The 25,380-nt window shown below is 51.9% G+C and overlaps 1 protein-coding gene across 5 annotated transcripts in view; it reads left to right on the top strand.

Annotated features, from left to right (window-relative positions):
* The window catches only part of ANO9 (anoctamin 9), a 79,627-nt gene that overhangs the window by 39,602 nt on the left and 14,645 nt on the right, over nt 1-25,380 (top strand). For 2 of the 5 annotated variants that reach the window (XM_073347021.1, XM_073347020.1), the window contains 14 exons: nt 9,114-9,164; nt 9,587-9,703; nt 13,192-13,328; nt 13,784-13,833; nt 14,363-14,407; nt 15,526-15,584; nt 15,873-15,955; nt 17,513-17,647; nt 18,275-18,371; nt 18,836-18,896; nt 19,958-20,040; nt 23,052-23,156; nt 24,242-24,406; nt 24,506-24,542. In XM_073347021.1, the coding sequence (XP_073203122.1) occupies nt 9,114-9,164; nt 9,587-9,703; nt 13,192-13,328; nt 13,784-13,833; nt 14,363-14,407; nt 15,526-15,584; nt 15,873-15,955; nt 17,513-17,647; nt 18,275-18,371; nt 18,836-18,896; nt 19,958-20,040; nt 23,052-23,156; nt 24,242-24,406; nt 24,506-24,542 (1,225 nt within the window). Of the gene's footprint in view, nt 1-9,113; nt 9,165-9,586; nt 9,704-13,191; nt 13,329-13,783; nt 13,834-14,362; nt 14,408-15,525; nt 15,585-15,872; nt 15,956-17,512; nt 17,648-18,274; nt 18,372-18,835; nt 18,897-19,957; nt 20,041-23,051; nt 23,157-24,241; nt 24,407-24,505; nt 24,543-25,380 lie in introns of those variants that run through there. The other 3 variants (XM_073347022.1, XM_073347023.1, XM_073347024.1) reach the window with 3 other exon arrangements.

The following is a 25,380-nucleotide window of genomic DNA, read 5'->3' as shown; positions in this document are numbered from 1 at the left end:
TGGATGGGGCTTGGGCAGGTGAAAGCTGACAGTGAGGTAGGGGGATTACATATTTCCTCACCTTCTCCCATGTGGTGGAGCTGATTAGCTGCTCTTCCAATATGGGTTGGGCCTTCCCAAATTCAGGGTTTATTTTGGTCAATTTCACAGTCCTAGGATTTTAAAAATCGTAAATTTCATGATTTCAGCTTTTTAAATCTGAAATATCACAGTGTTGTAATTGTAGGGTGACCAGCTAGCAAGTCTAAAAAAGCAGGACAGAGGGTGGGGGGGTGATATACCCCCAAAATCGGGACTGTTCCTATAAAATCGGGACATCTGGTCACCCTATGTAATTGTAGGGGTCCTGACCCAAAAAGGAGTGTATGTTTGTGTGTGGGGTGTGTGTGGGGGGGTGTTTGTGTGTGTGGGGGGGTGTCGCAAGATTATTGTGGGGGGGGGTGCAGTATTGCTACCCTTACTTCTGTGCTGCTGCTGGCGGGGAGCTGCCTTCAGAGCTGGGCGCCCGGCCAACAGCCGCTGCTCTCCAGCCACCCAGCTCTGAAGGCAGCGCAGAAGTAAGGGTGGCAATACTGCGACCCCCCTAAAATAACCTTGTGACTCCCCTGCAACTCCCTTTTGGGTCAGGACCCCCAATTTGAGAAACGCTGTGAAATCCGTATAGTGTATGGTAAAAGCACACAAAAGGCCAGATTTCATGGGAGGAGACCAGATTTCACGGTCCGTGATGCGTTTTTCATGGCTGTGAATTTCTTAGGGCCCTAAATATGGGGCAGGGAAGAGACACAACAACTTCTGTTAAAGGCAAGAATTAAAGTTGACATTTTACACAGATCATAGCCAATTCAGAGTTATGATGGCCACAGATTTCAGATTAACAGCCGTGTTAGTCTGTATTCACAAAAAGAAAAGGAGTACTTGTGGCACCTTAGAGACTAACCAATTTATTTGAGCATCACAGGGCCTAATAACATCAGCCACATTATCAGAGGCTCGTTCACCTGCACATCCACCAATGTGATATATGCCATCATGTGCCAGCAATGCCCCTCTGCCATGTACATTGGTCAAACTGGACAGTCTCTACGTAAAAGAGTAAATGAACACAAATCAGATGTCAAGAATTATAACATTCATAAACCAGTCGGAGAACACTTCAATCTCTCTGGTCACGCGATTACAGACATGAAAGTCACTATTTTACAACAAAAAAACTTCAAATCCAGACTCCAGCGAGAAACTGCTGAATTGGAATTCATTTGCAAATTGGATACAATTAACTTAGGCTTGAATAGAGACTGGGAGTGGCTTAGTCATTATGCAAGGTAGCCTATTTCCCCCTGTTTTTTCCTACCCCCCCCCCAGACGTTCTTGTTAAACCCTGGATTTGTGCTGGAAATGGCCCACCTTGATTATCATACACAATGTAAGGAGAGTGGTCACTTTGGATAAGCTATTACCAGCAGGAGAGTGAGTTTGTGCATGTGGGGGGGGGGGGGTGAGAAAACCTGGATTTGTGCTGGAAATGGCCCAACTTGATTATCATACACATTGTAAGGAGAGTGATCACTTTAGATAAGCTAGTACCAGCAGGAGAGTGGGGTGGGAGGAGGTATTTTTTCATGCTTTGTGTGTATATAAAAAGATCTTCTACACTTTCCACAGTATGCATCCGATGAAGTGAGCTGTAGCTCACGAAAGCTCATGCTCAAATAAATTGGTTAGTCTCTAAGGTGCCACAAGTCCTCCTTTTCTTTTTATGATGGCCACAGCCACCCTAATCCAGCCTCCTCAACTGCACATAGGGCCAAATCCTTGGTCCCTCTCTGGTTGCCTTGTCCTGTTCCAGCTGCACAAAGCACCCTAGAGTTAGTTTAACTGACTCCTTGAGGATTCCCCTGTGCAAAGAGTATACTTGGTGGTGTGGTAGCTTGTCCTGGTTCTGGTCCCCCGGTGTGGGAAGTGGTGTCCAGGGAAAGAATTATAATGGCCCCTTAGCCAACCAGGGCAAGCTGGAGCAACTTGAAGGCTGCTCTGACTTGTGCTGGAGATCCAGGCTGGTGCAGGACAGCCCCAAAGCCATCTTTGTATTTGCCCTGGTCTTGTGCTAAACACAACTTGGCTGGGACGGGAGGAGCTGGGAAGAAGTTTTTCCTACTAATCAGCCAGTTCCAGAGAGGATCAGGTACAGTATTAGTGGATTGTTTTCAGCAATCTGGGATTCATTGATTTGTGAATACATTTTTGTCATTATTCAACCAGCTCTGCTTGATATGGAGTTATCTGTAATGCCAGTTGAATACGCATATGTGCAATGTGAGCAAATTATTGTTGCTGTGGAAACCATAATGAACACTCCCCATACAGCAACATGCAGAAAGTGTGTGTTAAATGGAGGAGGGCCTGGATAGACTTGGGGAGGGCAAGATCTGTCAAAGGGAGGATTGTTGAGTCCTCTCCACCCTGGAGGGGACGTGTTGGAGACAAGGTACACTGCACCAACCATTAGGGTTGGAGTTGTACAATAGCTCCACCCCCTAGGACATTCCTCCCACAGCCCTCCATATCTGGTCATTCCCAGCCCATCTATTCCGGTTGGCAATAGGGCACATAGTATTTTATCTGCTATTTATTGATTATTTCTAGACTGACTAACTTTAGCAGGAGACTGATGCCTGGGGCATTTCCCACTCTAACCTGCTTGTGAGGCCTGGGAAACATGGGTCTGCCCTAACCAGGAGTGTAAATCATAGAATACCAGGGTTGGAAGGGACCTCAGGAGGTCATCTAGTCCAACCCCCTGCTAAAAGCAGGACCAATCCCCAATTTTTGCCCCAGAGAAATGGCCCCCTCCAGGATTGAACTCACAAACCTGGGTTTAGCAGGCCAATGCTCAAACCATTGCGCTACCCCTCCCCTCAAATGACTTGGAGAAGTTCTCTGGTGTAGTTCTGTTAATGTAAAACTGTTCTCTGAGCCACGGGATGCCGCGATTCAGGTCTGACTCCAGAAAAGCAGATGTACAGCAGCTGATTAGGGTGGTGCTAGCAGGAACCAGGGGTGCGGGGATGGATTAGGCTGTTCCACTGAAATAGCCTTTAGGCAGCTCGGGAGAGGGCCAGTGGAAGAAAGGCAGCCAGAAGGAGGGTGGGGGCAAGAGGGAATCAGAAAGGGAAGCCCAAGCAAAGGAAGTGAGACAGAGGGGTGGCTACACTAGCCTTTTTCCACTTAACATTGCTCACCAGTCCTGTCCCTGCTAGAGCTGCAGCAGCGGCAGAAATGAAGAGCACCACTGTAGACAGGCCCCAGGTGTTTTCACCACTTTATCATCGAACCTGCCCAGAGCATATCTAGACACCTGGTGGCCGGCACACCTGTAGCGACCAGCCCCTTGTCTCTGCACCCACTGATGCAGCGGAAACGCCGGTCCCCATGGTGGGGTATCTTAGCAGAATATGTCTCGCAGAGATAAGGCAGAGAGAAAAGAGCTGGGAGGGAACCAGAGAGGGTGAGCCTTAGAGAGGCAGCAGGCCAGATGCATCAGGGCACCTTCAGACGGTGTGAAGACACCGTAGTGCTCCTATGCCACCCTTCTCCCTTGTCTGGGGCAAGAGTCATGGCTGAGTAAAGAGGCACGTTGCTAGGGCTCCTCCATGCCCTGGCAATTCCAATGGCCACTGGCAACCAGTGCAAGCTGGAGCAGCCTTCAGGCTGCTATAACTTGCACCAGGAGCACCAGACTGGTGCAGAGCAACCAGAGGATCAGGGAGGCCCAAAGAGGGCTTAAAGCCCCTCTCACCCCTTGCCTGCATTTTCTAGGGGTTAAAGCTGAGGTTTGGATGCCAGCTACTCCTGACCTCTGTTCCCAGCTGTGCCACTAATTCACTGTGTGGCCTAAGGGAGGGCTGTAGTGGCAATTTCAGAGCTCCAAGAGCTCCCTGCCAGCACTGTGGGAAGGCAGGAGGAGGTGGGGGCAGGGAGGTCTGGGCTTTGAAGCCAGTAAACACTGGGGTACGCGCACGTGTAGTCAAAGTCAGGTAGTGCCCTCTTGTCCAGTCCCCAAACACCAGAGCGTCAGCTGTGTTACAGGGCACAGCCTCAGGTGGGCATGGTGGGCAGACGAGTTCTTCTGGTTCTAGCACGCCGGCTGGGTGCTGCTTATGCAAGTTGTGAAGTAAGATTCCAGTCACGGCGTGGAGGACCAGGAAGTTAGAGAACATTAACAAGGAAGGAACTGAAAGTCTCATGTGGAATAAAGGGAGGAACACCAACGCTTGTATTGCTGAAACCTCCCTCACATTCAGTTGAGCAGCGTGGTTTCAGTTTTAAATAGTTCTGTCATCCCAGGTCGCTCATCCCAGGTCATTCACTGGCAACTTGAGTTGCTTGCACACGGATCCCGACTGAGAGTCACAAAATGCAGAAGGCAAATCTGCTGGCCAATATTCATCGTGAGAGCACGTATACAGATCGGTAGTTAGTCCAGCAGAAGCCCCTGAATCTGAGCTTCATTAATTTGCTCGATGTGTCACAAGCCATCCCAGTTTAACGACTGCGGACAGTGATGGCCAGCAGCTGCCTACGACTGATGCTCTCCACTGCTGAGCCGGCCGTCACTGCCACTGGACCATTCCGAATGGCTCCCTCAGCCCGTCAAGCCTTGTTTCTGGCTGCCCTTTCATCGCCTCAACAAACCTGATGTTGTCACAAACGAGCAAGTCAGCGTAAAAAAGAGAGGGAAGCAGAGGCTAGGCGCTGCTCCACTGACATCAATGGTGTTGCGTTTGCTCACACCACGCCTGGATGTGGAAGAATTTCGGAACATATCAATAGTATTACACTGGTGTGATCACATGGAGGCCAATGGGATTGCAGTGGTGCAAGTGAGAGCAGAATTAGACCCGCAGTGTCAAACGCAGCTGTAAGGCCCATCGGAAAGAGTGTAGGGCAGGGTAAACTCAAATTACCAGGAGGGCCACATGAAGACTAGTACATTAGCCTGCGGGCTGCATCACTGACACCGCCGCCCCAAGCCCCGCCCCTGCCCTGCCTCCTCCCTCCCCCATTCCAACCCCTTCCCCAAAGTCCCCATCCCAACTCCACCCCCTCCCTGCCCCTATTCCAGCCCCTTCCCCAAATCCCCACCCCTTCTCCGCCTCCTTCCCTGAGCATGTGGCTCTCCGCTCCTCCCCCTCCCTCCTGGAAACTGCTAAGGCGCCACCAAACAGCTGTTTGGTGGCAGGAAGTGCCTAGAGGTAGGTAGAAGAGCGGAGATGCAGTGCGCTGGGTGGGCGGCAGGGGAGGGGAGCTTGGCAGCTGCAGGAAATAACCTGGGGGGGGGGGGCACACTGGGAGCTTGGCGGGCTGCAGCAAATAGCTTCGCAGGCTGCGTGTTTGAGACCCCTGGTGTAGGGCCTCCAAGATGGGATTTTGGTTCAGACCTAAGTCCTGATCTTTCTGGGGGAGGTTCTGAATCCAGATCTGAATTTCACAAGTGGCTCCTGTCTTTAAACACATTGGAACCAAACCCCTAGATCTAAACCCTGCTGAACCTTGAAACGCAGATTTCAATTTTGCCATTTGAGCCCCTTGGCCATATCCCTATCAAACAACCTATGGTTTGCTGCAGAAGTGGTATGTGTACAGTAAAGAACACCTCCGCCACAGAGCTGTGAGAAACTGGCCAGGCATTATGGACTGAACATGCAGCCAGTCGAGGCTGATCTGCTCCTCTTCTATTTCCTGCACACTTCCAGAAGTGACACTGCTTTTGAGGAGATTGAGTACAAATCGAATGCACTTTGTCTCTGAAGGCACGAAGGTGATGGATTTAGTTTACCTCTGAACTGATTCATCCCTGCTATCCCTAATTAGGGCTTTGAATGGTTACACCCAGGTATGCCTGAATCATTCTGCAGAGGACTCTGAGCAACTGCCTGTTTTCCTGCCAAGCATAATGTTAGTGCTGTCCCTTGTCGGTACTTCACAGTGTCTTTCAGAATGTGGAGATGCTCATGTGGACACTGACGCATGGCAGTCGCGCTAGGCGATCTGCCTGTTCTGCTAGATCTCTGGATAGTGCGGCTACCCCTGCTTATCACTTTCACAATTTAAAATAAACACCAAAGACTGTCTTGCTGCTCAGGGCTGTGGACTCGTCCGTGAGAAGAAAGCATTAACTGCCACTGTGCTCAGGACTTTGTTTGCAGATTTCCTTCTGCACGTCCCGGACAATGCGTCCAATCACTTCTTTAGCCCTGTATCTTGAATGCAGGCCAATCCCAGTCATCTCCTGTGAGAAACTGGCCAGGGATTATGTACTAAACATGCAGCCAGTCTAGGCTGATCTGCTCTTCTTCTATTTCCTGCACACTTCCAGAAGTGACACTGCACAGATCCATGAAGCTTTGCTTATTTACAGTAGCTGAGGATTTGGCCTTGCTTCTTACCACCACTCCTATTTTCAAGTTCCCATACGTCAAAAGGATCCATAAGCTTTGCTTAAATAACCAGACGTTAGATAAATCTGGGATACAGAGGGCAAAATCCTCCTCTCAGACCTGTGTGGCAGCACTCAGCCTGGGCGTGCTGCTCTCTGTATAGGCCTGATCCAAAGAGGTAATGAGACTCTTCCCATTAACTTTCATGGGTCTTGACCCAGGCTGCACATATCACCGAGAGGCCCACTTTGAATTTCCTCTCTCCCCATACTGCAGCCAGCCGTAGATGCGCACGTCAGGAGCTCAGCCTGCAGAAGCCCAGCAAATCTGAGAGAAGAATTTTGCCCCGCCCCTTCAGAACAAGTGATCACAGATATTCCCCAAGGTTAGCCCTGTCCCCTTATCAGAAAGGAGCCACGTGAGCCTTGGATTGTGCTTCACTCGGTTCTTTCATAAAGGTTTACAAGGACCTTCCCGACATGACTGACAACAAATGCCAGTCTCTGGCCACACGCTCTCCTTCTTCCTTCCAGGTACTAAGAGCAGCTCCACGCAAACACACATTGCAGCCAAGTTTCCCGTTGCCACAGGCAAACCAAGGTTAGCCTCTCTGTTTTCATCCTCACATCTAAGCTGTCTGCCCACCTTGAAACACTGTCACAATGACCATGCTGAGGCTGTGCTGGAAAACACACGTGGTGCACTACAAGACACTGACTGGTGCAGGGACCCACATGCTGTTAGAAGACTTCTGGGGCCTGATCCTCAGCTGGCATAAATTAGCATAGTTCAGTTGAAGTTAACAGAACTTGCTGATTTACATCTGCCAAAGAGCTAGAGGTTCCTTTCCTGATTTTCCCAGGTTGCCCCAGGAGGGGCTGCATCTCTGGACCCCTGCTGGCCTTTTCAAGGTTATTAAAGGGTTTGATAATGATCTGTCGGGGTTTTCTCTTTCCCTGCTAGGTAGGCTCACAAACATCTCAGGCCACAAGTAGCAAGAGCCACTGGCAGCCTATGAACAGCGTGTGCTCATCATCACACTATTGACCAGGCATCGCTGAAGCTAGTTATATTTTCCCTAGAGATGCTGTACACTTGCAGTCCTTAAGGAAGGTTACAAATGTAAAGTCTACGGGACAGAGCACAGTGTGAGTGACTCGGTCTCTAGCACTGGTCACCTTGCCCTGAAGCTAACTCTCCCCACCATGGCATTATAGTAGACTACTTCACCCCTGTGCAGTGCTTTGCACTTCAAAAGCTCTGTGCAACCACTAACTCATCCTCAGAGCACTCCCGTGATGGGGGAAAATATTACTGTCACAGCAGCTGAGATGAAAATGTGCAGTGACTTTCTCAAGGCCAGATGACAGTCAGTGGCAGAGAACTAGAATTCAGGGGTCTCTATCTCCCAACCTGTGCTCAGTACTCCCCACCCCCCCTTGCTTCCTCTCCCCACTACCACACATGCTGCAGGCCAATTAAAGCCAAGCCTTTAAGGGTCAATTATCTCCTCAATCACACCTGTACAACCTGATTGTCTTCAGATTCTGCCCCCAGCAACACCTGTCCAGCCCCCTGGCCTCCAAGGGGTTTTCTTGCACATGTGGAAAGTGGCAAGCAATTCTCTTGAGGATACACAAGCAGGAAGAGAAGCCAGCTCACTCCTCTCTCTTAGCTTTGTCAGCTGCGCAGGGCAAACTGAAGGAAGATGCAGTAACAACTAAAGCCAGCAGTATGAATGAAATGCATGGAGAAAGCAGATCTGCTGACCTTTCTGACACAGTTTCAGAGAAGTGAACTTTAAGCAGTGTGAATAATCATTTGAAAATGCATGCACAAAGGTGAACCTTAATACACTTCTGCCTGCTTAAACAATCTGTAACTCCTGCCTGCATCCCTTGTCCCTGCTTTCTCTTCTCCAGGTCAGCTAATGAATAATCAGAAGCAAAGCCAGGAACATTTAAATAGATCATTTCCCTCCCTCTCTGCTTTCTTCCTATGTAGTTTAATTGGATCCCATGTGTTCAGATTGCACCTCTGTGCAATCAGCTCCTCAATCTCTCCTCCTGATATTTTTTTCCTGCAGTTCAATCACACTTCTCTGCCTGTTTCTCAGATGTGGCTTCCTGTCACCTCACTTATACTTCCTGCCATATCCCTGAAATGCTTCTCAGCTAGAATTTCCTCTGGAGCTGCAGTTTGGATGCATTCTTTGTCTTTCATTTTCTGTCCTAAGCTAGCGTGTAGTGGTGCTGGATGATCTGAAACAGCTTCTCTCTTCCACCTCCTGCAGTGGCTGCTTTTCAGAAGCAGTTAGGGGTAAACTCTTTGTGTAGTCTGCAAAATCCTTGGGGATGAAAGACTCTGTACCTTGGTAAGATTTATTATTGTTTCTGTACTTAACAGAAAAGGAGGACCTCTCTAAGATATAGTATGGCATGAAATCCTGGGCACCTGCTCTTCCCAACTGGAACTGGTTCAACTGCTCATTTAAGAGCTTTCCCCCATTACTTAAAGCAGGAGGATGCAGGTCCTGACCGGGAACCTTGGTTATGGGCACATTTCCTGCATTCCCAGAGTGTGGGTTAGGACGCTAGGTATGTGTGTGTGATGATGCCATCCCATGGAATGCTCCGTGCCCCCTCCTTTTTCATTCTCTCCCTCTCACCGCAGGATGAAATTCAGCTGACTCCTCGGAGAGAACACTTGGAGCCCTTGGTCCCGGTGAGTGAAGATCCTCCTGTCCAGTGCTGCAGCAGGTCTTCCATTCAAGCTATGGTGTGAGCTCACCACAGCCCCAAGTGCCATCAGATTGCAGATCCACACCACAGTCTGACTGCTTCTCCCTCCCTGCTCAATTAGTGCTAAGAAAACCCTCAGGGCATTCTCTCCAGCCCACTGGGAGACAGTCCCCATCCTGATCTCCCCACTCTGACTTTGCAGACAGAGCATCACCAGTACTCCCAGCAGCAATGGGAGCCTCCCCACAAGCCGTCACCCTTTTTCTACTGGGAAAGAATCCTAGGGGCCCTCCAGACAGGCCTGATGAGATAGAGTCCGGCCTCTGCATACAGGGAGGAAGCTATAAGAATATCCCTTGTAATGCCACTGCTAGCTGATTTCATTGGGCTGTTTTCTCTGGTCAGAACCAGATGAAGTGGGACTTCGTCCTAGTATGCGACAAACACAAGCCTGGCAGCAAGAAGGAAGCTAAGAGGAAGCAATTCCTGGAAGAGTTGGAAAAGAAAGGATTTATCATCAAGGTGAGATTAACTAGGAGAGGGCAGGTCCTGGGATACACAGGATCACAGGCTGAGCCGGATGACTCAGCCCTTAGTGCTCTGAGCGTTTGTGTCACAGAACCTGGACAAGATCGATGAGATCATCCAGTGCAGGATTGTTCCTTACAGCGTATTCTCCTGTACTGTGGCCAGTCTAGGTGTCAGAGACCCAAGCACTGGGGCGTCCACTGCTTCCCTTGGGGAGATGTTTCTGCAGACGGAGCTCGTTGTGAATGTTGAGCCCACTGTACGTTTTTCCCCTTTTCTTATTTTCATCCCATTGCTCTTGGCTTAGCTGGTCCTGGGCTGTCCATGTAACCTTCACAGAGTATATGCCCATTCCCAGTGCCACAGTGCAGCTGTGAGGTAGCGCACACAGAGGGATTTGGCTCTGTGAGCTCAGGGGAAATACCGGCATGAAAGAGACACAAAGGCTTCCCCTCCCCTCTTGCCCTCGGGCCGGCCTGCTCATGGTTCCTCCCCAACCCCCCTTTTTAAGAAATCAGAGGAAAGCCCATCCTGATATCACAGTCCAAGGTCCTGACTGTTTGTGTCACGAAACGTAATCAGCCTGTTCAGACCAGCAGGTGCAGATGTTAGGCACCACCTAAAATGATTTCCAGACAGATGTTGTGCAACTTTAGTGTGATCACCTCTCCCTAGAAGCCTAGACCCACCTTCCCCTGGAAGCTGAGTCACCTTCTGGGTTTATAGCTTTATACAGTGATGAGCTGCCAAAATCTTAACAACCGGTTCCCTCCTCACCCCACGAGGGGGTCGTGGCCCACCCCTGCCCCCCGGGACTCCTGCCCCATCCACCCCCTTCCCCTGTCCCCTGACTGCCCCCAGAACCAGGCAGGAGGGTCTTGTGGGCCACCGTAGTGGGTGCCCATCCTGCCCCTAAGAGCCAAAGGGACCTGCTAGGGGGCGAGGTGGGGAGTCCTGGCGGTGCTTACCTGGGGAACTCCCAGGAAGCATCCGGCAGGTCCCTCTGGCTCCTAGGGGCAGGGGAGTGTAGCTAGGAGGGGAGCAGCCACTCCCCCACTGATCACATCAAAAATGGCTCCTTTAGGCACCGACTCCGTGGGTGCTCTGGGGCTGGAGCACCCATGGGAAAAATTTGGTGGGTGCTCAGTAGCTCCCCTCCCCGCCCCGCGTGTGGCCCCAGCTCACCTCCGCTCCGCCTCCTCCCCTGAATGCGCCGTCCTGCTCCCCCCCCCCTCCTCCCGGTTTCCTGCAAATCAGCTGTTTACGTGGGAAGCCTGGGAGGGCTGAGAAGCAGGCGGCGGCTTCGCGCTCAGGCCCAGGGAGGCGGAGGTGAGCTGGGGCGGGGAGCAGTTTCCCTGTGCCCCCGGGTTACCTGCTGCGGCGTGGGCGGCCCTCCTCGCACCCCCCGGCTTCAGCTCACCTCTGCCTCCCTGGGCCTGAGCGCGAAGCCGCCGCTTGCTTCTCATCCCTCCCAGGCTTCCTGCGTGAACAGCTGATTCGCGGGAAATGGGGGGTGGAGAAGCAGAGCAGGGCAGCGCGTTCAGGGGAGGAGGCAGAGCGGAGTTGAGCTGGGGCGGGGCGGGGAGCTGCTGGTGGGTGCTCTGCACCCACCAAATTTTCCCTGTGGGTGCTCCAGCCCTGGAGCACCCACGGAGTCTGTGCCTAAGGTGCCACTTTTGGCCGGTTGTTAAATTTAGAAGCCCTTTTAGAACCAGTTGTCCTGTGAGGGACAACCGGTTCTAAAAGGGCTTCTAAATTTAACAACCGGCTCCAGCTCACCGCTGGCTTTATCGACGGAAGGCCAGAGCTTCAGCTAATGTAAGTCGCCACCGTTCGGCTGTAATCAACGGAGTTGCATTGACTTACACAAGCTGAGGATCTGGCCTGTAGCCAGGCAGTTCCAGGGTTCCTCACCATCCAGACCATGGCACACCACTAGATGTCTTCTCCTAGGAATGACAATTCAGGGTTTCTTCTCCACTGCTCTAAGGTGTTCGGGTGCTCATTCCCATCAAATGTACGTGGGGCTTAGTTCTTTATACAAAGACCTTGCTTTTGTGCTCTTTAGTGCATGAGCCCATTCTCTACTTCCTCCATACCAGGAGGGCTAGTTCATTCCAGGAACAGCAACGGTTGAGGGCAGAAGGAAGGTCAAAAACAGTTGTAAAGAATTCTGTACTTGGTTTTCTCAGCCACTTGAAGCCTCCCTGCTCCTTCAAGACTGAGCTTTTCCTCCAGTGAATTCTAATGCTGCCCTGGAGGGACCACCTTCCCCAGGGATGAGGGCAATCCAGCCTCCTTGATCAATCCAGCCTCCTTCAGTTCTGGGCTTTCCCCCGCCCCCAAACCTTTTTCACCAGTGGACCCTCTGACCCTGTTCTGGATGGACCCCTCTCTCCTGGAGTGAGAAGGGTTACTGATGAGGTGTGTTTATATGCGAGGTCAGACTAGAAGATTTAGTGAGCCCTATTGGCCTTAAAATCTATTTGTCCAAGCGACAGATCTCTTCCTCTCCTCAGAGGCAACATCAACCCTTTCCTGGCTGTATTACTTCCTTGTCTGGCCCTATCAAGATACCTTGTCCCTTTGTCTACACCAGCGGCTCTCAAACTGTGGAGTTTCTGGGGCCCAGGGCTGAAGCCAAAGTCCGGGGCCAAGCTGAAGCCCAAGCCCCACTGACTGGGCCAAAGCCCGCTGCCTGGGGCTGAAGCCCTCAGGCTCAGACTTCAGTCCCCCCTCCTGGGGTCATGTAGTAATTTTTGTTGCTGTGCAATGAAGTTTGAGAGCCCCTTAAAAGGCTACAGCTGTGTTACTGTAGTGCTTCCGTGCACACACGCCACAGCGGTGGGAGGGGTCTCCCGTCACACTAGTTAATCCAGCTCCCCGAGAGACTGTAGCTAGGTCGATGGAAGAAGTCTTCCCTTGACCTGGTGCTGTCTACACCGGGGTTAGGTTGGTATAACCACGTCCCTCAGGAGGGTAGTTTTTTCGTGCCCCTGAAAGACGTAGCAATGCTGATGTAACTTTTCCGTGTAGCCCAGGCCTAGGGAATTACTGGTGATGAGAACGGGGCAGGAAGCACTCCGAGAAGGGGAGAGAGGGTGCTGAGGAGGGGCTGGACGGTGCAAAGCGCAAGCTCAGCTGGCTGGTGAGGAAGGGAGAACCTTCTCGGCCCGGGGAAGGGAAGTGTGGTAGGAGGAGAGCAGCCAACAGCGGGAGGGAAAGAGGAGTTAATGGAGCAGAATGACAGGGCCCTGCAGAGGAGGAGACTTTCTGCTCCGTTCTCTGGACGTGGCTGCACTGCTGCCTCTTGGTTCTCCGCTTTGCAGTGGTTTGCCCCGTGGCTGAGTGCTCTCCAGAGCTCCTGCCGCCCTGTCTGCAGAGCAGCTCTTCGCCAACGCTCCAGTCCCATTTCATACCTCCCAGGGCTTGCTTCATCGGCATGTCTCTCTAATCTCCCTGCTCTCCGATCCTACACCCAGGAAATCGAGGACAAGAAACTATTCTATGGGGTCCATGCCCCGAGTGAAATCTTCCAAAAATACCAATTTCTGCTGAGGAATCCAGACGGTGGGTTGCAGAATCACCACATGCAGGAGGATGTGCCCATCACCACCAGGTGAGCGTATCCTTGATCTCAAAGACCTCAGGGTGCAGGGTTCTTCACGCTAATGCCTGTGGTGGATCATGCACCCTAGGGTAAGACGTGCCTGTTAGCTGGATCACAGGCCCCCTTCCCTGGTTCCCCATGGGGAATTGCTTTGCCATGCTTGGTATCCTTACTAGAAAACCATGTAAAATCAGAGAGTGATGCTGAGCTCCTATCCTCGCACATCTTGCCCCTCTGGCCTGGTCTCCACCAATTCCCCACAACTGAACCTTATCCCCATTCCCTCTTCCTGCCCTGCTCCTTGCTCCCCTACCTGTCCAGATCTCTTAACCCATTCCTTAATCTCTGGATCCTGGGTGTAGCCTTTATCTCCCATTGCCATGGCAATCCCAGGCCATTATTCTGGCCCATGCTCACCCTTCAGTGTTTAATTCTTCCTAATCCCTGATTATTTGGGGTTTCAGGATACATATCGTCAACTTTATCCTGCAGAACACGGAAATTTCTTGTGAGGGTAAGGAAACGTTTCCTCCCTTCTAGCTCGCTCTTGCCGTTCCCATGTGCACAGTCACAAATACACATCCCAAGCAAAGGCGGATTTAAAATGAAACACACAATGCCCTGGAATGGGGGGCCCCCAACTTCAGGGGGTCCCAGGGCTGGGCAGCCAAACACCATCCAGCACTCCCTGCAGGGGGAGACCGCTGTGGGGGAGAGCAGGGAGGGAGCCGTTTAAGAGCCGTGCTGGAGGCACGGTGTGCGGTGCACTCTCCTAGCCGGTGAGCTGGGCTCCTGCTGCCTCCCATGGCGGCTGGCGCTGGCGGTCCCCGTGTGCCACAGCAGGCAGGCAGGTGAGGGGCCGGCTGAGGGCGTGCTGTGGGGGAGGCGGGCGCGCTCCCCTGGTGGGGAGGCCGCCCACGCCTGCCCTGCTCCGGGCAGTGCAGGTGCAGTCCCTGGTGTGCACCGCTGCTGGCGGCCCCTGGGAAAAGGCCAGGGGAAGGGAGCGGCAGGCCAGGGGGTCTCATGTGCTGCTGCCTCCACAGATCCCTTTGGCGGCAAACAGGAGCAGCGGCGGGGCAGCAACCCAGGTAAAGTAACCCAGCGGCCACGACTGGGACTGCCCCAGCCCTGAGTCCCGCCCCCCACCCTCCCCGTGCACTGCCCCCCCCAACACACCAGGCCCACCCACACCCCCTACTCTGACTCCTGCACCCCTCGCACCAAACAGAAACTGCCCCACTTAAGCGCTCCACACCCCAACCCCCTGCCCCAGCCCTGAGCCCTCTTCCACACCCTAACTCCTGGCCAGACCCTGCACCCCAACCCCCAGCTCGCTCCTGCCCCCTAACTCTCACCCAGACCCCACACCCCAACCCTGAGCCTCCTCCCACATCCTAACTCCTGGCCAGACCCCACACCCCAATGGTTTTTAATGTTGTTTTCTTTTAATAAAGTGCTCTTATCTAAAGGACTTTACAATAGTTAGTTAACAATAGAAACAATATTTGGAAAGCTCTTTAAGTGGTCCGCTGAGACCCTTAGCAATTTTCAAGTGGTCTGTGGGGGGGCGGGGAAGTTAGACTACAAAAACACTCATGGTACCTCCCTTTATTTTCATGTACTTCCTATTACTTATTATATAGGAGGAGGATAAAGGAAAAAAAAGAATAAAAAACGGGGATGGGGGAGATTAGAGAGAATGTTCTTTTTCTTGACTGGGTCCCGAGGGGGGCCCCCAAAAATGAAGCTGAGCACAGGGCCCCACTAACGCTAAATCCGCCACTGATCCCAAGTGCCACTCACACGAGCTTCCGCCTTCCTAGCCTTGCGCATGGGCACACTCCCACTCGCGCACAGCCTCGTGCGTACCTCCGCGTGACAGGCGCTGTTCAGAAACCGCGGGAGACTCGTGGGTGCAGCAGGACCAGCGCCTCTGCTGAGGTTGCCAGCAGCGTCGCTCTGTGCGCTGACTGTTGGGGGATTTTCTCCGGGCTGTCTGTCTGCAGCGGGGAGAGTCTGCCTGTTGCCAGTTCCTTTTCAGCACCGAAGCAGAGCTCTGAACTCCAGTTCTGTTCAGGTGTCCCCTACAGCCTTTTCTCTTAATGGGGGGTGCGGGTCGCAGGGTCAGCCTGGGTTCTACTGGGTGCCACGGGGGAATTGTGCCTGCCTGTCGCTGCTAACTCTCCTGTTCCTGCTTTGCTGCTAGAGACGCTCCGAAGGCTGATAAAGGCGAAGGTCTTTGAGGCAGCATTCCCACTGCATGAGGTGAGGAATCGGAGGGTGCCTGGGTGCTGAGCGCGTACGTGTGCGCAGGAGACAATGTGTGTGGACTGCAGATGCAGGAGAGGAAGTGGGTTAGTAGGGGAGGAGTGGCTGGGAAGGCAGAGGAATAGGTCATGGTCCTGCACCTCCTTTGGGTGAGGATGTGGTGGTATGTGTCTGGAAAAAGCCTTAATTAACATCTTAGTAGGAGTGTACGGGATGTGTGGGGGGTGGGGTTGGCAGGTTGCATATATCTCTGTCTGTGCCTGATCTGAATGCTGTTTTTTCCAGCAAGGAGAGCTGAGAATATTACTGAAGAGGAATTGGGCCCAATGGAGAAAGATACTGAAGGAACAGCCAATTGAGCCTATCAGGTAACCCATGCCAAGGGTATGCACAATGGGACAGCACACGGCCACCATGTAAAATACCCATTCAGAATAACTTCATTGCACGTTTCAGAGTAGCAGCCGTGTTCGTCTGTATTCGCATAAAGGAAAGGAGGACTTGTGGCACCTTAGAGGCTAACCAATTTATTTGAGCATCAGCTGTCGTGAGCTACACGTGACGCTGAGCATCCAGCTCCAAGTTCAAACCGGAGCTAGGCAAACCAAGTTTGTCCAACTGTGAACCCACTTGACTGCTGTGGGTTTAGGAGCGTAGGATTGTTATACTAGATCAAACTTGTGGTCCGTCTAGTCTAGTATCCTGTCTCTGACAGCCACCGGGGGAAGACGCAGCAATTCTGCAGTAGGCAATTATGGGATAACCCTTCCCCAGGGAATGGGCCTTTTAATCCTCCACACCCTTCCCCTAGACAGAGCTTGGCTCATACCGTGAACAAAGCGGGGCTATATCCCTTTCAAAACCCCTGGAGTTTTTAATCCTTACAATTTGTAACTCTGGATATTCTCATCATCCATAGAAATGTCCAGCCCTTTTCTGAATCCTGCTAAGCTCCTGGCCTCGGTTGTATCAGTGGCAATGTGTGTCTCATGCTAACTCTGCATTGTTTAAAAAAGCATTTCCTTTAACCATGTTTTAAGTTACCATATTGCACTTTGAGTAGCCCCTTATTCTTGTATTGTGAGAGCAATTCCTGACCTACCTTCTTTAGGCCATTCAAGTGTACAAAATAATGATTGTCCCATTTTATTCGTCTCCTTTCTAAAATAAAGAATCCCAGTCTTTTCCATTTCTCCAGCAGAGGTTATTTTTCCCCCCATGCCCCTAAATCATTCTCCCTCACCATCTCTGAACCCCTGTGAATCTGCTCTCTCTCTCTGGAGATGGGGTGCCCAGTACCGAACACAGCGCTCCAGATGGAGCTGCACCATTAGCTTTATATATAGGCATTCTCCTTTCTGTGTTAGTCTCAGGTTTGTTTACTCTGGCTACAGCTGCACCTCACACAGCTCTTCACTGAGCTGTCCACAATGATGCCTGGATCTCTTTCCTGTGTTACAGACTTATTGAGAACCCATAAATGAGCAGCTCAAATCAGTCCCTTCAGCGTGCCAATACTGTATTTAATCATCTGCCATCAGCTTGCTCATTCGCTTCGCTTGGTTACGTCCTCTGACTTTCCCCACGTTCTTCTCTGGCCCTGACTAACCTGAGTGTTCAGCGTGGTGTTCACAGGAGACATTTGCCACCTCACTGTTCACCCCTTCTCTCCCAGATCATTAACACCTATATCCTCAAGGCAGGGTCGGGTCATGCAGTGACCTAAGGAGAAGCAAGAAGACGGGGCTGACAGATATTTGGGGACAGCATCCCTCATCCTCAGGTCCTGGGGGAAATTCACAAGGGATTCCGAGTGGGGAGAACACTGCCTAAGGGCATTTGGCTGACATTGGATATTGTCACTGCAAATTTGGGGCTAGATGGGATCTTTGGTGAGTGGTTTAAGCACCTGCCTTGTCTTTCAGGAGTTATTTTGGGGAGAAGGTGGCCCTGTATTTTGTCTGGCTAGGCTGGTACACCCGCATCCTGTTCCCAGCTGCTGTGCTGGGCCCGCTTGTCTTCCTGTATGGGTGCTTTCATTTTGATTCCAGTCAGGTCAGGTAAGAGCATCGAGGGGACACTGTGCGTGCATGTCATGTCACGTGTCCAAATGTATGCATGAATGTGTGAATACGGGTGATCGCATCTCCTATACATGGCATCCAATTCTGGGGCCTGATCCTACGAGTTCTCTTTCTATCGAACTACCTCTGACTTCTATGGGAGCTCTGCATGGGCTTGCAGGGCCATTGACTTCCAGCAACAGCTCCACTTCATGGCTCACGTTCTACAGTCACGTGACTCCTGTGGACTTTATTGGGATGTGCACTGGCCCTTGTAAGGAATGGCATGTCTGCTTTGGAGAATGGGGACGTATTGCAGGCAGGGGGCAATAGATTGTCAAGTGTGTCCAGACTGCTAGCTACACCCCTGCATCTGGGTGTGACCAGCGGAGTGTGTATGAATATGCACCTGCGAGGAAGCTTGGCAAGGAGGAGACCTCACCTGGCACCACCAGGGCACTAATATCTGGTAGCTGCAATGTAGAGCTTTATTCCGTCCATTAGCGGTGAGTACCTGCTCTGCCTCTCCCTTGGCTGTTGACTGAGTGTGTTGGCTGGAATGAGCACACGGCTGATGGGCTAGCAAAGCAATCCTCGTACTCCTTACTTTCTTTCCTGCTCCAGCAAAGAGATCTGTGAAGCCAACACCACCATCATGTGCCCGCTCTGCGACCAGAACTGCCCGTTCTGGCAGCTGTCGGATACTTGCACCTATGCCAAGGTAAATCAATGCTCTCCAGAGAAACCTTCCATTTCTCCACTGGGCCCTTGTTTCCAATAGCTGCTGTGCCTATGCTGCCTCACGATACACCCAGCAGCACGCGGCCAGTATGGTCTCCCCCCCCCCACCCCCCCAACACACACAGGAAACGAGTCAGCTGCTGAAGGTGGCCGCAGGGAGATCCTGCATGTAAGACGGCAGAGAATTATGTCCAGTTCCGTTGTCCTGCCCGTGGGGTGGAGGCGTCACAGGCTTTGGGTTGAGTCTTAAGAACTCCTGGTTTCTCCTCTTCTGCCTCCCACGGTGTCCTGAGGGCCGTGGAGCACTGCTCTCCCAGGTGGGACGGGACACCATGCCGCTGCCACGGTCCCCGCAGCTCCCTGGTGCGTCCTGCGTCCTCTCCTGCCAGACTCCTCCCCTGTGCCCCTTTGTAATCCCTTCTTTCTCGGTCTCTCCTTTTCCAGGTCACTCACCTGTTTGACAACGAGGGGACGATTCTCTTTGCAGTGCTCATGGCTCTCTGGGGTAGGTTTCTGTCTCTCTGTGCATAGCACGAGGCTTTGAAGTGGGAATGGCTGCCAGCTCTAGCCTGATGTGGGTCTGGTGACAAACCGGGTTCCCACGCTGTTTATTCAGTACCTGCCAACATCCTCTCCGCCTGGCAGAGAGGTGTAACTTTACCAGGGGAAGGACTGGGATTGGGCAGTGTGTGAAGGGGAAGGGATAGGCACTGGTGAAGTTACGTGCGTTTGGGGATGGGTTTTGTACTCTAACTTTAGATCACTGGTTCAAATCCAGTTCTGGACATTCCGCTCGGGAGTCTGGTTAGGGGCCTGTGTGAAATGAGTTTGGTGGCCCATCTGTCTATGGGTTTTCTCTGTACCCACCGTAGTAGCATCTGTGTATCTAATCTGGTTCCATTTCAGCTCTGAGGTTACCAACATATGCATTCCAAAAGCATTGCCACAGCTAGCACTAACTGGTATCCTCAAGACCTGACTTGGTTGTGGACACTGGAGAGGTGGAAGCTGCCCTAAGTCAGAGCAGTCCCTGGGGCTACTCCAAGCTATGCAGGGGCCCTCTTGGCCTCCAGAGCAGCCCAGAATTCCAGTATAAAACCACTCCTGTATCTCCATTCCTTCCCTCTCTTCTGCAAAGAACAGCACAGGATCTGGCCCATAATGTTTTGCAAGCAGCTTGTGTAGCAGAGAGACGAGACACTTGCCCCAGAACAGAGGTGAGGGGTAAACCACCCAGATGGATGGGAGTCTGTCAACTCTGGCTAGAAAATATACTATAGACTGGCCACCATGTCCTGGAAGTGCATTCAGACCCAGCTGTGATCCTTCTCCTGGATTGACCCTGTGGCTCCCAGCAGTAAACACCCCCTGTTTGGAGGGCTTTTCTGCAGAGGGCTCCAGGCTGCTTCCCTCCACGTTGGAGAACCTGGATGCTTAGCAGCGCCTCTCCTATCTGGCCTGCAGGAAAGGCATGTGCTCTTGTGACTGCTTCGTTAAGTCAATGTCTCCATGGGGCAGAGGAGTTTCTGCTGCTCTGACCACACTGTTCTGTGGTTTCACCTACAGCCACCGTGTTCCTGGAGCTGTGGAAGAGGAAAAGGGCTGAGGTGGTCAGTGACTGGGAACTGTACTGGTGGGATGAAGATGAGGTGAGAATAAGTCTCTCCTTTGCACTGTCTTCCTCTTTATAGACTTAAAGGCCAGAAAGGACCATCATGATCATCTAGTCCGATCTCCTGCACATCGCAGCCACAGAACCTCACCCACCCACTCCTGTCATAGATCCCTAACCTCTGGCTGGGTTACTGACATCCTCAAATAATGGTTTAAAGACTTCAAGTTACAGAGAATCCACCGTTTACACTAGTTTAAACCTGCAAGTGATCCATGCCCCATACTGCAGAGGAAGGTGAAAACCCCCCTACAGTCTCTGGCAATCTGACCTTGGGGAAAATTCTTTCCTGGTCCCATATATGGTGATCAGTTAGACCCTGAGTATGTGGGCAAGACCCACCAGTCAGACACCTGGGAAAGAATTCCCTGTAGTAACTCGGAGCCCTCCCCATCTAGTGTCCCATCAACAGCCATTGGAGATGTTTGCTGCTAGCAGTCGCAGATTGACTACATGCCATTGTAATCAATCTCATCATACCATCCCCTCCATAAATTTATCAAGCTCAGTCTTGAAGCCAGTTAGGTATTTTGCCCCCACTGCTTCCCTTGGGAGGCTGCTCCTGAGCTTCACTCCTCTGATGGTTAGAAACCTTTGTCTAATTTCAAGCCTAAACTTGTTGATGGCCAGTTTACCTCCACTGTGACAGGTTAGATCCCCTTGGGATGCCACCTGATGTACTGGGGTTTCGCTGAGGCCCTCCTCCTGCTCCACCAGCCTGGATTCCCTCTCCCTGTTTTGCTGAATTAGGCTCTCCGGCCTCTTGCAGCACACACAGAGGTAGGGCCACACTCCGCTGCAGACCCAGACTGAAAACAGCTCGGTGTGAGAGGATTCACCCAGTGTTCATGTGCACACCCAAAATAATACTGTCTTGCGCTGTACAGGAAGAGCTTCACAGCGCAGACTCAAAAAAATTCCCTCTCTCCCTCAATGTAAAGAGAGAGATGCATAACTTCTTTTCCCCCCAGTTAGGAATTGCACAAACTGGGTTTAATAATAAACAAAACAAAATTATTAACTATAAAAGGCAGGTTTTAAGTGAATATAAGAGATAACAAATAGGACAAAGCAGATTATTGAGCAAAGAAAACAAAATCTGCAAGCTAAATTTAATATACTCAAGAAACAGGTTACAGAATGACAGGTTTCAGAGTAGCAACCGTGTTAGTCTGTATTCGCAAAAAGAAAAGGAGGACTTGTGGCACCTTAGAGACTAACCAATTTATTTGAGCATAAGCTTTCGTGAGCTACAGCTCACTTCATCGGATGCATACTGTGGAAAGTGTAGAAGATACTTTCCACAGTATGCATCCTATGAAGTGAGCTTTCCACAGTATGCATCCGATGAAGTGAGCTGTAGCTCACGAAAGCTTATATTCAAATAAATTGGTTAGTCTCTAAGGTGCCACTAGTACTCCTTTTCAGGTTACAAAATGTAATTTCTTATCCTAAATGTTGTTTTAGGCAGGTTGCAAAGTTTCTGTAGCTTAGAGTTCCAGACTGGACCCCTATCTCAGTCTGGACTCCCCCCTTGCCTTCCCTTCAGGTGTCTTTCACAGTCTTTACTCCGTTGTCTGCCTGTCCAAGAAGAAAGTCCCATTTGCCTTCCTCACCACCCTTAAATAAGATTTACGTAAGGCGGGAATCTTCTTGTTTCCCAAACTTGACCCACCCCCCTCTCCTTTTAGTGGAAAATTACTAGAAGTCCAAGATGATGTCTAAGTGTCAGGTGACAGGACCACCTGACCTACTAGTGTCACAGCTACAAGAAGGAGAGATTAGTATCTTCATAGTCTTGTTGTTTCTTCCTAATGGCCTATCAAGTCTGATGGCCTGTTGTCTGGTGGGTGTCTCCCAAATGCACGCCCAGCTGTAATTGTTACATAGTCCATATTCCTAACTTTAGATACAGAGCTGATACATGCCCACAAATTGGAGAATCACATTCAGTAAATCAGAACCTTTCCAATGATCTCTCACATGACCCATCTTGCATAAAACATCTTAGTTATGCCATATTCCCATCATAACAATATTTCTATGAAGAATATGGAGTGTAACGTCACATCCACGTTGACACTTTAACTTAAATAACTCCTCTCCCTCCCTGGTACTTACCCCTCTGATGTGTTTATAGAGAGCAATCCTATCTCCCCTCAGCCTTCTTTTGGTTAGACTAAACAAGCCAAGCTCTTTGAGTGTCCTCTCATAAGGTGGGTTTTCCATTCCTCGGATCATCCTAGTAGCCCTTCTCTGCACCTGTTCCAGTTTGAATGTATCCTTCTTAAAGATGGGAGACCAGACCTGCACACAGTAAACTTCACTCCCTCCCTGTGCCATTGTCTCCCTTGCCAGTAGGCAGGTGAATGCTGGGCTGTGTACAGGCATATGGAAAATTTCTGTTCCTACTGCTGCTAGTAAAGGCAATGCTGGGAGGACACTCACCCCTGCGATCCTAGCTGGTACTGCAGAGGGGGACCCTCACGCTGCAGGAATCTGAACTGGGATTATTGAGGCTCTGCTGTAGGAGAGGTGCCCCCAGATCTTCCTGTCTTTATTAGGAAAGGAGCGCAGGCCCCTGAAGTCCTTTCCCTGAAAGGGTTTTAGATGCAGGCTATGCATTAGGGCGCAGCACAGGAACTACTGTCACTCCTGTTTATAAAGACTGGGGTCAATCAGATCAGTCTGAAACATGCCTGTATGCATGATATAACCCACAGCCATTTCTAGGAATGTCCAATCCAGGCCAAGTTATGGAGACCCTGTGCTAGCCAGGCTGGGAGATGTCAGGCTTTGACATGCAGGCTACGTGAAGAAGCTACCTTAGGATCTGCTACAAGTCCTGTCCCTCTTCTGCCCTGCCAGAACATGTCCGGTTCATCGCATGCTTCCATCTCATTGACAGATGCGAGGCACTACACTGCCCCTGGCTTGCTTTTCCCTAGTGTATGGCTCTGATGCATATTCTTTTCCCCCCATCCCCAGGAGGAGCTGGCCTTGCAGCTGATCAATAACCCCGAGCATACCCTCAAGGAGTACCAGCACTCTTATATCCGCAGCACTATCCTGCTTCTCTTAGTCCTGCTTATGGTACGTGCTGTTGGCTCAGACACCTCCACGGGCTTGGGGATTTCGACAGCATTGAGCTATAAGCGTGAATGACACGGAAAGGCATTTGAGGGGGACAGGACCCTGAATAGCTTCAGGGGCCGGGGATGGACTGCAGAGCCTTTCAGCTCTAAGATGCCGAGTGGCTTCTGGCCCAGGGTGGTGGAGATTTCAAGTCCTCGCCGTTGTATGGCTGCTTGGCGGCCTATGTAGTGATCTCAGTCTGGTTCCTAAAACCCGCCCCCACAGATGAGTCTGCATTAACTGGCCCAGTCTCGGAGCGGGCATGGATTGAGTGGGCCTGCAGATCGTGCGTTCCTAGCCCGCTACTAGAGAGGAGTGAAGCCCATCTGCGGGGCAGTCACTCTGTGGAAAACGTGAACTGCGGCTGCATGTCCTCTGCCTGGTTTTTGGATGGGCGGGGGGCGCATTCAGTCTGCAGGGCTGTCACTTGGGCACTAAACTCACACGGGGATGGCAGGGAGGCCGCCAGTTGCACGGAAAAGGCCAGTTTGTTTCCTGTGAGCTCACTGACACGGGCCAGCTGCCTGCCATTCTGCCGTGCTGCGGCAGAGAGAGTCCCAGCACCCATCCCTTCCTACATGCTGTGCTACAGGGGAAATGGTGTAGGGAAAACCTATCCAGACTGTACACCTGGGGCAGGGGGTCAGTGGGGACAGAAACAGGATGGGTGACTATTATGCTACTCACAATGGCGGGGGGGCAGAGTCCACAATGGGAATGCCAGCAACGTCGGACCATACATGCACGCACTTGTTCCTCCACCTCCACTGCTTGTCAATGTCCTCTGTATTAATCACTTCACTCCTCCCAGAAACTGTGCCGGGCACAGGCATTCCATCCTGCAGGCTGGGAGTGGGCACTAAGGGCCTGGATCTTGACCTGCAGCTGTTAAGCACACAGAACCCATCCTCTAGCTGCATTTAAGTCTTCCGCCCCCATGCACCCAGTTTGCTCAGTTTCCCCATCCACCTTCATTACCTGCCTCCCCTGCTCCTCCCATTTCTAATCCCCGCAAGAGCTCTGACGACATGCTGCCCTCCCAGATCACCGTGCTCATTGGCATCGCCCACGGTCTCGTCATCTACCGGGTGGTGGCCACTGTCGTCTTCACCCAAAGCAACTTCGAGTTCATCCGAGAACGGGCCAGCACCGTGGCGGTGATGACGGGGGCCGTGCTGCATTACATCACCATCATCATCATGACCAAGGTACGGAGCGCTGCGTGGTGGAAGCCCTCCTCGTTCTCCCACAATCAAACACCCTGCCCGTCCCTTCTCCCCTTTCACCCTCCCTCTCCTGTGTTGCAGGTGAACAGGCGTGTGGCGCTCTTTCTCTGTGACCTGGGTAAGGCAAAGCGCATGCTGTATTCACCCTGCATCTAGCATCCTCCAGCGCCGCTGGCTGGATTCATCCTGACCGTTGTTGGTGGAGCTCTGAAAGGGGCCTAGTCTCCCCATTGATGTCAATGGGCTTTTTCGCTCTGGCCCTCACAGCTGCTCGTACAGAACATCTTGAAATATGCTAACGCCACCTAGCTCCTGGACGGCCGAGGTTCTCGCCCTTTTTCTTTCTGAGGCCCCCCCTCAGCATGCTATAAAAACTCCATGGCCCACCTGGACCGCAATAGCTGGTTTTCTGCATATAAAAGCCAGGGCCGGTGTTAGGGGGTTGCAAGCAGGGCAATTGCCCGGGGCCCAACGCCACAGGGCCCCCAGCAAAGCTACATGGCTCAGGCTTCACCTTTAGCCCCGGGTGGCGGGGCTCAGGGGCCTGGGCTTCCGCTCCAAGTGGTGGGGCTTTGGCTTTCTGCCCTGGGCCCCAGCGAGTCAGATGCTGGCCCTGCTTGGCCCCTGAAACCTGTTGGAGGCCCTCTGGGGGGTCCTGGACCCCTGGTTGAGAACGGCTGCTGTACTGCCCAGCAAAGAGCAGGGAATTGCCGCCACCACCACCACCTCTGTCCCCTAGGCAAATGAAGTGAGCCCTGGCCAGAACTCTAATGAGCACAGCAGGCCGGGAGCAAGTCCAGGGTCAAGGGTTTTCCGTTGGGAGGCCACTAGCATCAGATAGTTAAATAGAGGGACTCTCTGCTCCAGCCCCCATTCTGATCTCCGCTGCTACCAAGCCTCATGTAAAGAGAGGTGAGTCTGGCAGAGAGCCAAGAGCAGGGCTTCAGAGAGCCAAG

Source organism: Lepidochelys kempii, chromosome 6, assembly GCF_965140265.1.
Source record: "Lepidochelys kempii isolate rLepKem1 chromosome 6, rLepKem1.hap2, whole genome shotgun sequence".
NCBI classification, from domain to species: Eukaryota; Metazoa; Chordata; order Testudines; family Cheloniidae; genus Lepidochelys; species Lepidochelys kempii.
This window is presented reverse-complemented; position numbering and strand designations above follow the sequence as displayed.